The sequence below is a fragment of the Hemiscyllium ocellatum genome, chromosome 28, assembly GCF_020745735.1.
Source record: "Hemiscyllium ocellatum isolate sHemOce1 chromosome 28, sHemOce1.pat.X.cur, whole genome shotgun sequence".
Classification (NCBI taxonomy): Eukaryota; Metazoa; Chordata; class Chondrichthyes; order Orectolobiformes; family Hemiscylliidae; genus Hemiscyllium; species Hemiscyllium ocellatum.
Genome location: NC_083428.1, coordinates 2,082,758 through 2,096,405, shown reverse-complemented (window position 1 = coordinate 2,096,405; position 13,648 = coordinate 2,082,758). Strand labels below are relative to the sequence as shown.

The window sequence follows — 13,648 nt, the reverse complement described above, 5'->3', positions numbered from 1 at the left end:
CACCCCACTCCTTCTCCTCTCCCCTCTCTCATGAGTGCGGCACTCCCTCAGCACTGACCCACCAACAATGCAGCACTCCCTCAACTCTGATCCTCCGACAGTGCGGCACTCCCTCAGCGCTGGCCCTCCGACAGTGCCCACTACCTCATCACTGATCCTCCGACACTGCCCATTCCCTCAGCACTGACCCTCCGACAGTGCGGCACTCCCTCAGCGCTGACCCTCCAACAGTAGAGCACTCCTTCAGCGCTGTCCCTCTGACAGTGCCCACTCCCTCAGCACTGAGCCTCCAACGGCGCGGCTCTCCCTCATCATTGACCATCTGACAGTGCGGCACTCCCTCAGCATTGACCGTACGGCAGTGACCACTCCCTCAACGTTCACCCTCCGACAGTGCGGCACTCCCTCAGCACTGACCCCCCGACAGTGCGGCATTCCCTCAGCGCTGACCCTCCAACGGCGCGGCTCTCCCTCACCATTGAACCTCCAACAGTGCCTGCTCCCTCGGCGCTGCCCGACTGACAGTGCGGCGCTCCCTCAGCGCTGACCCTCCGACATTGTGGCACTCCTTCAGTGCTGACCCTCCGACAGGGCCCACTCCCTCAGCACTGACCCTCCTACAGTGCGGCTCTCCCTCAGCGCTGACCCTCCGACAGTTCCCAGTCCCTCAGCGCTGACATTCGAACAGTGCGGCACTCCCTCAGCACTGACCCTCCGACAGTGCGGCACTCCCTCAGAGCTGACCCTCCGACAGTGCCCACTCCCTCATCACTGACCCTCCGACAGTGCCCACTCCCTCAGCGCTGACCCTCCGACAGTGTAGCACTCCCTCAGAGCTGACCCTCCGACAGTGCCCACTCCCTCATCACTGACCCTCCGACAGTGCCCACTCCCTCAGCGCTGACCCTCTGACAGTGCCTACTCCCTCAGCACTGATCCTCCGACAGTGCGGCACTCCCTCAACGCTGACCCTCCGACCGTGCCTACTCCCTCAGCACTGATCCTCCGACAGTGCGGCACTCCCTCAGCGCTGACCCTCCGACCGTGCCTGCTCCCTCAGCGCTGACCGTCCGACAGTCCGGCACTCCCTCAGCACTGACCCTCTGACAGTGTGGCACTTCCTCAGCACTGACCCTCCGACAGTTCCCAGTCACTCAGCGCTGACCCTCCGCCAGTGCCCACTCCCTCATCATTGACCCTCCGACACTCCCTCAACACTGACCCTCTGACAGTGTGGCACTTCCTCAGCACTGACTGTCCTACAGTGCAGCACTCCCTCAGCACTGACCCCCGACAGTTCCCAGTCCCTCAGCGCTGACCCTCCGCCAGTGCCCACTCCCTCATCATTGACCCTCTGAAAGTCCAGCACTCCCTCAACACTGACCCTCTGACAGTGTGGCACTTCCTCAGCACTGACCCTCCTACAGTGCGGCACTCCCTCAGCGCTGACCCTCCGAGAGTTCCCAGTCCCTCAGCGCTGACCCTCCGACAGTGCCCGCTTTCTCAGCACTGACTCTCCAACAGCACGGCACTCTCTCAGCACTGACCCTCCAACAGTGCGGCACTCCCTCAGCACTGAACCTCTGACAGTGCAGCGCTCCCTCAGCACTGACCATACAACAGTGACCACTCCCTCAACGCTGACCCTCCGACAGTGCGGCACTCCCTCAGCACTGACCCTCCGATTGTGCGGCACTCCCTCAGCACCGATCCTCCGACAGTGCCCACTCCCTCAGCACTAACCCTCCGACAGTGTGGCACTCCCACAGCACTGACCCTCCAACAGTGTCCATTCCCTCAGCGCTGACCCTCCGACAGTGCGGCACTCCCTCAGTACTGACCGTCCGACAGTGCAGTACTCCCTCAGCACTGAACCTCCGACAGTGTCTGCTCCCTCAGCGCTGACCCTCCGACACTGTCCACTCACTCAGCACCGACTCTCCGACAGTGTGGCACTCCCTCAGCGCTGACCCTCGGACAGTGTGGCACTCCCTCAGCGCTGACCCTCCGACAGTGCGGCACTCCCTCAGCACTGACCCTCCGACAGTGCGGCACTCCCTCAGCGCTGTCCATCGACAGTGCGGCATTCCTCAGCGCTGACCCTCTGACGTTGCCCACTCCCTCAGCACTGACCCTCTGATAGCTCCCACTCCCTCAGCACTGACCCTCCAACAGTGCGGCACTCCCTCAGTGCTGACCCTCTGATAGCTCCCACTCCCTCAGCACTGACCCTCCAACGGCGCGCCACTCCCTCAGCACTGACCCTCCAACAGTGCAGCACTCCCTCAGTGCTGACCCTCTGACAGTGCCCACTCCCTCAGCACTTACCCTCCAACGGCGCGGCTCTCCCTCATCATTGACCCTCTGACAGTGCGGCACTCCCTCAGTACTGACCGTACGACAGTGACCACTCCCTCAACGTTCACCCTCCGACAGTGCGGCACTCCCTCAGCACTGACCCTCCGACATGTGTGGCAATCCCTCAGCGCTGACCCTCCAACAGTGCGGCACTCCCTCAGTACTGACCGTCCGACAGTGCAGTACTCCCTCAGCACTGACCCTCTGACAGTGTCTGCTTCCTCAGCGCTGACCCTACTTTACTGCCCACTCCCTCAGCACTGACCCTCCGACAGTGTGGCACTCCCTCAGTGCTGACCCTGCGACAGTTCCCAGTCCCTCAGCGCTGACCCTCCGCCAGTGCCCACTCTCTCATCATTGACCCTCCGACAGTGCCCACTCCCTCAGCACTGAACCTCCGACAGTGTCTGCTCCCTCAGCGCTGACCCTCCGACACTGTCCACTCACTCAGCACCGACTCTCCGACAGTGTGGCACTCCCTCAGCGCTGACCCTCGGACAGTGTGGCACTCCCTCAGCGCTGACCCTCCGACAGTGCGGCACTCCCTCAGCACTGACTCTCCGACAGTCCGGCACTTCCTCATCGCTGACCCTCCAACGGCGCGGCTCTCCCTCACCATTGAACCTCCAACAGTGCCTGCTCCCTCGGCGCTGCCCGTCCGACAGTGCGGCGCTCCCTCAGCGCTGACCCTCCGACAGTGCGGCACTCCCTCAGCGCTGACCCTCCGACAGTGTGGCATTCACTCAGCGCTGACCCTCCGACATTGTGGCATTCCTTCAGTGCTGACCCTCCGACAGGGCCCACTCCCTCAGCACTGACCCTCCTACAGTGTGGCTCTCCCTCAGCGCTGACCCTCCGACAGTTCCCAGTCCCTCAGCGCTGACATTCGGACAGTGCGGCACCCCCTCAGCGCTGACTCTCCGCCAGTGTGGTACTCCCTCAGCACTGACCCTCCGACAGTGCCCACTACCTCATCACTGACCCTCCGACAGTGCCCACTCCCTCAGCGCTGACCGTCCGACAGTACGCCACTCCCTCAGCACTGACCCTCAGACAGTGCAGCACTCCCTCAGCACTGACCCTCCTACAGTGCGGCACTCCCTCAGCACTGACCCTCCGACAGTGCCCACTACCTCATCACTGACCCTCCGACAGTGCCCACTCCCTCAGCGCTGACCCTCCGACAGTGTAGCACTCCCTCAGCGCTGACCCTCCGACCATGTATGCTCCCTCAGCGCTGACCCTCCGACAGTGCGGCACTCCCTCAACGCTGACCCTCCGACCGTGCCTACTTCCTCAGCACTGATCCTCCGACAGTGCGGCACTCCCTCAGCGCTGACCCTCCGACCGTGCCTGCTCCCTCAGCGCTGACCGTCCGACAGTACGTCACTCCCTCAGCACTGACCCTCCGACAGTTCCCAGTCACTCAGCGCTGACCCTCCGCCAGTGCCCACTCCCTCATCATTGACCCTCCGACACTCCCTCAACACTGACCCTCTGACAGTATGGCACTTCCTCAGCACTGACCCTCCTACAGTGCGGCACTCCCTCAGCGCTGACCCTCCGAGAGTTCCCAGTCCCTCAGCGCTGACCCTCCGCCAGTGCCCGCTTTCTCAGCACTGACTCTCCAACAGCACGGCACTCTCTCAGCACTGACCCTCTGACGGCGCGGCTCTCCATCGTTGACCCTCCGACAGTGCGGCACTCCCTCAGCACTGACCCTCCAACAGTGCCCACTACCTCATCACTGACCCTCCGACAGTGCCCATTCCCTCAGCACTGACCCTCCGACAGTGCGGCACTCCCTCAGCACTGACCCTCCAACAGTGCCCACTACTTCATCACTGACCCTCCGACAGTGCCCATTCCTTCAGTGCTGACCCTCCGACAGTGCCTACTCCCTCAGCGCTGACCCTCTCATAGTGCCTACTCCCTCAGCGCTGACCCTCCGACAGTGCCTACTCTCTCAGCGCTGACCCTCCGACAGTTCCTGCTCCCTCAGCACTGACCATCCGACAGTGCGGCACTCCCTCAGCACTGACCCTCAGACAGTGCGGTGCTGTCTCAGCGCTGACCCTCCGACAGTGCCTGCTCCCTCAGCGCTGACCCTCCGACAGTGCGGCAACCCTCAACAGTGACCCTCTGACAGTGCGGCACTCCCTCAGCGCTGACCCTCTGACATTGCCCACTCCCTCAGCACTGACCCTCTGATAGCTCCCACTCCCTCAGCACTGACCCTCCTACAGCGCGGCACTCCCTCAGCACTGAACCTCTGACAGTGCAGCGCTCCCTCAGCACTGACCATACGACAGTGACCACTCCCTCAACGCTGACCCTCTGACAGTGCGGCACTCCCTCAGTGCTGATCGTCCAACAGTGCCTGCTCCATGACCGCTAACCTCCAACAGTGCGGCGCGCCCTCATCATTGACCCTCCGACAGTGTGGCACTCCCTCAGCACTGACCCTCCGATTGTGCGGCACTCCTGCAGCACCGATCCTCCGACAGTGCCCACTACCTCAGCACTAACCCTCCGACAGTATGGCACTCCCGCAGCACTGACCCTCCAACAGTGTCCATTCCCTCAGCGCTGACCCTCCGACAGTGCAGCACGCCCTCAGTACTGACCGTCCGACAGTGCAGTACTCCCTCAGCACTGACCCTCCGACAGTGTCTGCTCCCTCAGCGCTGACCCTCCGACACTGCCCACTCACTCAGCACTGACCCTCCGACAGTGTGGCACTCCCTCAGCACTGACCCTCCACCAGTGCCCACTCTCTCAGCACTGACCCTCTGATGACGTGGCTCTCCATCATTGACCCTCTGACAGTGTGGCACTACCTCAGCACTGACCCTCCGATTGTGCGGCACTCCCTCATCATTGACCCTCTGACAGTGCGGCACTCCCTCATCATTGACCCTCTGACAGTGAGGCACTCCCTCATCATTGACCCTCCGACAGTGCGGCACTCCCTCAGAACTGACCCTCTGACAGTGTAGCACTTCCTCAGCACTGACCCTCCAACAGTGCGGATTCCCTTAGCACTGACCCTCCATCAGTGCGCCATTCCCACGGCACCGACCCTCTGACCTTTATTATGAGAGGATTTGAGTACAGGAAAGGATGTCTTGCTGTAAATGTGTAGGACAACACCTGGAGTATTGTGTGCAGTTTTGGTCTCCATCTCTGAATTAAGGTATTCTGGCTCTGAAGGGAGTGCAACAGATGTTTTCTAGACTGATTCCTGTGATGGCAGGACTGATATATGAAGAGAATCTTGATGGGTTTAGACTATATTCACTGGAGTTGAGGAAAATAAGGAGGGATCTCATAAAATCCGAACAGGAGTAAACAGAGTAAATGCAGGAAGAATGTTCCCAATGACCAGGGAATACAGAATCAGAGGTCACAGTTGAAGGATACAGGATAGGCTACTTTGGACTGAGATGAGGAGAAATGTCTTCACCCAGAGAGTGGGAGCCTGTGGAAATCTCTGTCACAGAAAGCGGTTGAGGCCAAAACATTCAAGGTTTGAAGAAGGAGGCACATCGTTGTTAGAGCTAAAGGGTGTGGGGAGAAAGCAGAGACACAACTATCCTGGATGGTCAGCCATGATCATTCTGTGGAGGTGCTGCTGTTGGACTGGGGTGGACAAGATCGGAGGTCACATGACACCAGATTATCATATAACACGTTTCTTTAAAATCACATGTTTTCAGAGCACTGCCGCTTCATCAGGGGGACTCCTGACAAAGGAGCAGCGATCTGAAAGCTTGTGATTTCAAAGAAACCTGTTGGACTATAACCTGGCGTCGTGTGACCTCTGCTGATGATCATACTGAATGGAGCAGGCTTGATGGGCTGAATGGTCTACTCCTGCTCCCACTCCTACCCAGCTGTTTTCTCTTGTGGCCATGAATAACACTTCAGTGCAATGACTGGGAAGAAAGACAGTACATTGCTGAGACCCCACCGGGTTAATGCTTGGTTCCAAGAGAGAGGGGTTCAGTCTCAGATCCTTTGCTGTTTTGGCTGATCTCGGAATTAAATGTTGGGAATGTAGCAGGGGCTCCAGTGTTTACCCATCAGTGAAACCAAAATCCATCAAAACTTTTACACTCAAATAAAAGCAAAACCATGTAGATACTGAAAATAAAACAGAAATTGTTGGAGAAACTCAGCATGTCTGGCAGCATCTGTACAGAGAGAAATAGATGAATGTTTAAGGCTAATAACTCTTCTTCACAACTCAGTGAGAGTCAGCCCTTTCTGGAAAGGAGAGGGGAGCCTGTATCCCAGAGAGGGTCAACCCCTTCATGAGAGGAGAGGGGATCCTGTACCCAGTGAGAGTTCCCCACTCCCTGACAGTGCGATGTCTAATCCTCGCTGCTATTACATGAAGCCTTTGCAGGGTGAGGGTATCTTTGTTGACCCTTGCCTCATATTAAGAGGGGAAATGACCCATCCTCATCACAGCCCAGAAAAACAAACTGGCAAATCCAGCGGGTCCCTCCGCGTTATTCACCTGCAGCGGGCAGAGTTGGCTATTGGACTGCTGAAGCCTTGCCCACTGGGCAATGTTCCCTGGAACACAGTGAGGTCTGGAGATCAGAGTTGAGTGTGTGTTGCTGGAAAAGTGCAGCAGGTCAGGCAGCCTCCGAGGGGCAGAAGAATCGCGTTTCGGGGCAAAAGCCCTTCATCAGGAATCAGAATCTGATGAAAGGCTCTGGCCTGAAACGTTGATTTTCCAGCCCCTTGGATGCTGCCTGACCTGCTGTGCTTTTCCAGCACCACACTCTCAACAATGTTCCCTGGAAGGTGCCTCTCTTCACTATAACCCCCTCCCCCAGCAGTTGCTGAAACAATCCAACCCCTGAGGGGGGGAATGCTGATTGGGGGCCAGCCCCAGCAGCCCCGCTTACCCACGCCCCTCCCCTAGGGCAGTGCCCCTCCACTGCCTGGCCTGGGCTAAGTGGACCCATGCAAGGGGCTACACCCACCCAGAGGTATTTACCCCAAACCCCATTTGCCAACAGCCCCACTCCGGCTAAAGAGGCTTCAGCAAAAGTGACTTCCTTGAACCTCTCCATGTTTCCCTGCTGGGGTAATTCGGCCCCTCACTTGTTGCAGTGGCTAGCAGGAATGCAGTTACCCCAGACCCAGTGCTCTCAGCAGCTTCTCTCTGGCAATGGACCCGGTCTAGCGCTCACATTCACATGTACATGGCTTTTAAAAAGACATTTAACAACTACCCAGTAATAACAGCAAAACTGAAGCCCATGGGATTAAAGGGCTAGTCACTGCAGTTGGGCTGAAGGACAGAAAGCAGAGGGTGGAGTGTATGGTTGTGTTTCAGGCTGCAGGGATCCAGCGATGATCCCTAAAGGCAAGTGTTGGAATCAGGCTCTGTCTCTCACTTATTCATAGATAGGACCTGAGTAGATGGAACTACATTTCAAAATTTTTAGTTGATAGAAAACTCAGAAAATGTAACACAGAGGATGATAACAAACTTCAGAAAGATGTAAATTGATTGATGAAATAGGAAAACTGAAATTGAACACAGAAATGTAGGGAAATAATATATTTTAGTGAGAACAATTACTTAAATGGTGATTTTAATCGTAAAACATCCCAAAGTGCTTCACAGGAGCAATTATCAAATAAAATTTAACATTGACTCACATTAAGAGATATTAGGGCAGAATACTAAAAGGTCTTTAAAAAAAAATCTTTCAAAGGATATGGGTGTTGATGGCTGGGTCAGCATTTATTGCCCATCCCTAATTGCCCTGAAGACACTGGTGAGCTGCCAGACTATTACAGTCTGTGGTGTAAGAACAAACACTGCCATTAGGGAGGGAATTCTAGAATATTGACCCAGCAACAGTGATATGTTTCCAAGTCAGGATGGTGAGTGGCTTGGAGGGATCTTGCATGGGGAGGGGGGGGGGGGGGGTGTTCCCATGTATCGACTGCCATTGATCTTCTAGGTGGAAGTGATCATGGGTGTGGAAGATGCTGTCTCAGGATCTTTGGTGAATTTCTGCAGCACATCTTGTAAATGGTCCACACTGCTGTTACTGAGTGGGGAGTGCTAGTGGGCAGTACTCCATTACATTTGCTGCAAGATTCCGAGCCTCTGACTTGCTCCTTCTGACGCGGTATTTATAGGACTTGCCTAGTTGAGTCTCTGGTCAATGGTAACCGCCAGGATATTTGTTTGCAGTCACATTGTTTAAGGGATAAATTTCGAATTAGGTAAACTTAGTATTTGAATGAAAATGAGTTGGGTAAATATTTGAAGCAGCACGAATTCCAAGGTAATAGGGAGAGAGAAGGGGAGTGGGATCAACGGAGCTACCCTATCCAAAACGGCAGCTCAGGAGAGAAGCTGCATGATGGGAAGTTTGTGTTGATGGTGTTGTCAGTACCACCAGGTGACAGTGTGGGTGATTACAAAAGGTTAACTGTAGGGGGTGGAAGTGTGCAGGATTTATAGCTCAACTGCACCATCTAACTGAATGGTCAAGCAGTTTTGATGGGCTGAATGGCATTCGCCTGTTGTTATGACTCCCTCTAGTGTTGTCTGTCAGTAATGCAGGTGAAAAGTGAATTGGTATAAACACAAAGTTAAACAAAGAGCCAATGTGTTTTTGGGAAGATTGTCACCTTTATTACTAGAAAATATGATGCCCTCAGCTCCACACAACCCTAACCTCACGTTCCTTCCATTGCACACCGTGTACGCCAGCCCAGACAAAGGCAGCTGATCAACCCTGGAGACCGTCACCCCTGCAGACACAGTCCCATTGTGAGCCCAGTTGCAATTTCCAGCAGCAAAACAGAAGACCTTGGAGCAGGGGATTAATTCCTTTAACAGAGGGCCTAGGGGGTGGGGGACAAGAAGGGAGCAAAACATCATCCAGCTGCCTTTTAATCTCAAACTGGGAAGTGTGTGGTGGGGGGTGGGGGGGTGGAGGAGAGAGACCTGATGGGGAGGCTGGAACTTTGCTCTTGCGACGTCTGTTCAAAAGCTACAGGTAGTTCACTGCTCCACTCTCCAGCACAATCATCCTCCACTGGGAAAGAGAGATTGTAAATAATTAAAAAATTAAATAATACACATTAGGAAGTTGACCCTTGATCCAGCTCTAGGAGAAACAGCCACAGCAAGAGGGGCTTTAACTAAAACAGAAATATAAATATCACAGAGTGAAGATTAGAACACATAATTACAAAATATAAATACCAGATTCCACTAACGTGCCTGCTCAGTTTAAACAATACTAAAGGATAAATATGTCTAGTCTATTTAATAGTTGGGTGCAGATAATATCGTGTTGTCCTCAGCAGCAGTGCTCACTCCTTTGTAACAAATAAACACATATCCACCTTCTCCCATTGCTCCTCATCCTGGGCCTGACATTGGGAATCTGTTAGGGATGAAAACACATCGGTTTATCAGACATTCAGAGTACACGTAACAGAACAACTACTACATTTATATAGCATCTTAAATAATAACATCCCAAGTTGCTTCACGGGAGGGTTTTCAAATGGAACATAACAGAGTCATGAAGAGATGGACAAGTGGGACAAAGACAAAGACTGTAAGCAGCATCGTGTCAGACAGCACAGAAACAGACCCTTCGGTCTAACTTGTCTGGGCTGATCAGATTCCTAACCTAATCTAGTCCCATTTGTCACTGCTGGCCCATTTCCTTCTAGCATCTTAAAGGAGACGGAAGTTTCAGTGGTTGGGGTTGGGGGGGGGGGGGGGGGGGGGGGGAGGAGAAGAAGAGATTTCAGAGCTTGGAGCCCGGACAACTAAAGCCTCTGCCACCGCCACCAAAATGAGAAGTGGAGACCCTCAAGAGGCTGCAATCAGCACAGCTATCCTGGAAGGTTCTGCAGCTTTTTAAAAATTCATTTAAGGGATGGGGGTGTTGCCGATTGCTGTGGGTCCTGATTGACATGTCGGCCTGGTCAGGATGGTAGTTTCCCTCCCTGAAGGGCAATCATGAACCAGATGGGTTTTTCCCAACAATATGCAGCAGTTTAATTCTCATCAGTAGATCCTTAATTCTAGATTTTTACTGAATTCAAATTCCACCTCTGCCTTGATGGGATTCAGACCCGGGTTCTGGGAACATTAGATGAGTTTCTGGTCTGGATTAATAGTTTAGCAACAGTCCCACTAGGCCACAGCCTCTCTGAATCAGAGGCACTGAGGGGGCTGTGAAGGGAATTGAAAGTAACAACGAGAATTTGAAGAGTCAGAGCTGAGGGAATGGTCACATCAAACTCAGTGCGAGTTAAAATTTGTCAAAGAGAGTTTTGGGTGACCACAGGTTTACGGACATTCAAATGTGGCGGAGCAGTTAGAACTGTCCAAGTCTCAAGAGCAAAAGAGGCACAGTTGATGGAGTCAGCAGCTGATGAGCCGAGGCCAAGTCAGATGATGTTCGGGAGATGGACCTGGGCGATTTCGGTGAGAACACTGATATAAGATCAAAGGCTCCTGTCAGGGTCGAGTGCGACACTGAGGCTATCAACCTGATTGCTAACAGTCTGGCTTTGAGCCAAAGATGAAGGATCCAGTGCAGGGTGTTGGAATACTGACTGTGCACAGACATACATATTGCTCCCACTCACTACATTGACTCAAAACTCAACAAATAACTAGTGTTGTGACATGGAGCTGATCAGTGGAGTGTGGTCCACATCAGAGGGTGTGGGACTGATATTTGCTAACCATTTGTGGCCATTACCATTCACTTTTCACTGAAGATTGTGTCTGTTCTCCACCTCCTCCCTGACTTGGTCGCTCTGTCCGATCTTCATTCATTTCCGACTCTTCGTCCACATCGAACTCAAACTCCGGATCATACTCGTAACTCATTCCGTAGGAATAATAGGAAAGTTCTGCTTGTGGTACGGTGACAGTGGCTGTGAGAGGGGGTCAGGAAATTGGGATAGGACAGAAAGACAGATTAGTAGCCGAGAAAGGGAAGGTGAGGGAGTGAGGAAGAGAGGGGAAGAGATTGGGAATTGGTAACAAATGGGAGATCGAGTAAAACATAAAGAGGAATGGAAAATGGAAAATGGATTGAGGTAGAGATCAATACAGGATGTGAACAAAGGAGTGTGACAGAAGGAGGAAGTAGATATTGGGCAAGACAGTAACAGATGGAGAAAGGAGAGAGGTAAGATGAGAGAGAAAGAGCAGGGTCAGAGAGAGAGAAGAGGCAGAGAAAGTTTATAGTAAGAGAGGGAGAAGATCGCAGTAGAGTGAATTTGTTAGACAGACGGAGACTTAAAACAGATTATTGACTGTGCAATTTTTAAAGTAGTCTTAATATTGAAATTAAAGCCATAATTTGTGAAAATGGCAGTGTTTGAGGAGTTGCAGTGTGTTCCCTCCACCCCCAGGTGGTGCCCGTGCTACAGCTTGGGGCCAACTGTTTCCATGAGGAGTTGGTGTGAGGACAAAATGGGAAATCCTGAGAAACAGTCAACAAGACGAACCCGAGCCATTTGCAGCTCCGAGTAAACATGATGATTGTTTACATGGCGATATGTGTTTGGCTGAGTTGAAGGAATGATATTGACTGCCCTCTGTCTCACTCCTGAACAGAATACATTATTCCAGCGCAGTGACACTAATCTCAGGCATCATCTGCTGACCAGAATCTGACTTTTTCAAACGTTGCTGAAGTTATTTTTGATGTCCTCAATTGCCTTTGGGGCTGAGCAGAGTCCGGCCATTATCCAAGTTCATGGCTGTTCCAAACTGAATGTCTGGTTCAGGTCCCTCAGTACTTTAACCAATAAAGATCTGACTGCGATGGCCCCACCTCACCAACCACATTCCTCAGCTGAGGCAGGGACACTCTCAGTCATCTCCCCCTCTCCCTGTGTGACTCTGTTTTCATCTCTCTGTAGTGAAGGAGCAGCCTGTGAGGCCTCAGGGACTACAGTGATGTTCACTGCCATCAGTCACAATCCTGCAAGTTTTGGCTGTTCTGGGGCAGTCACAGCTTTTGGAGGAGTCTGGAGCTCTGCCAACCCCAATCCCAACACCCCCCACCCCCATCCCAACCCCCAAGAACAGCCAACATTTTTGGCTTGAATGTTAGAGATTCTGCTCCCTTTTGTTTTGGACTCACCCCAGGGAAGCAATAGTTTCTCAGTCTCAGGATCATACAGCACAGAAACAGACCCTTCAGCCCAACCAGTCCATGCTGACAATAATCCCAAACTGAACTAGTCCCACCTACCTGCTCCTGACCCATATCCTTCCAAACTTTTCCCATTCACGTTCTTATCTAAATGTCTTTGAAACATAACTGTACCTGCATCCACCATTCCCTCGAAGTTCACTCCACATACAATCCACTGTGTAAAACCGTTGCCACTCATGCCCTTTATATGTGTCTCTCTTCTCACCTTAAAGATATGCCACCCAGCCTTGACATCGCCCATCCCAGGGAAAAGACAACTATCATTAACCCATTTATATGCCTCATGATTTTATAAACCTTTATAAGGTCACCGCTCAAACTCCTACGGTCCAGTGAGAAAGGTCTCAGTCTATCCAGCTTCTCCTAATAACTCAAACCTTCTATATCCAGCAACATCCTGGGAATTTTTTTCTGAACCCTCTCCAGTTTAATAATATCCTTCCTATACCAGGGTGACCAGAACGGGACACAGTATTCCAGAAGAGGCCTCACCAATGTCCTGTACAACCTCAACATAACAGCCCAAACCCATATACACAAAGGACTGAGCAGTGAAGGTACGAATGCCAAATGCCTTCTTAATCACTCTGTCTATTACATCCTTTTTTAAAATCATTGAAACACTTTGAGAATATCCCTCTCACCTGCCTTCATAATTTAACCCTTTCAGCCACGGGATCATTCTGGTCAACATGCACTCCTTCAAGGTCAGTATCTCCTCCCTGAGGGGCAGGTTCTAGAACTAAACCCTCCAGAAAGAGTCTTACCAGAGGTTTCATTCCAGTAAAACATTCACGCCATTAACGCAGTTACCACCAGGTTAAAGGCAATATTTCATCAGCCTTCTCATTACCTTTACTGTCTGTGAGATTTTTGTACCTCTCTGTTTACACTCTTGTTACTATTAAGAAATCTTGTGCCCCAGAACTTGCTGCTCCCTTAGCCAAGCTGTTCCAGTACAGTTACAACACTGGCATCCACCCGACAATGTGGAACATTGCCCAGGTATGTCCTGTAGACAAAAAGCAGGATAAATCCAGCCT

The 13,648-nt window shown here is 52.7% G+C and overlaps 1 protein-coding gene across 1 annotated transcript in view; it reads right to left on the bottom strand.

The window, feature by feature from the left end:
• Nucleotides 1-9,009: 9,009 nt before the first annotated feature.
• The window catches only part of cpamd8 (C3 and PZP like alpha-2-macroglobulin domain containing 8), a 158,073-nt gene continuing 153,434 nt past the window's right edge, over nt 9,010-13,648 (bottom strand). The window contains exons 42-43 of the mRNA XM_060845992.1: nt 11,133-11,310; nt 9,010-9,794 (exon numbers count right to left, since the gene is read on the bottom strand). Of these exons, the coding sequence (XP_060701975.1) occupies nt 9,794; nt 11,133-11,310 (179 nt within the window). The 3' untranslated portion in view covers nt 9,010-9,793. The remainder of the gene's footprint in view (nt 9,795-11,132; nt 11,311-13,648) is intronic.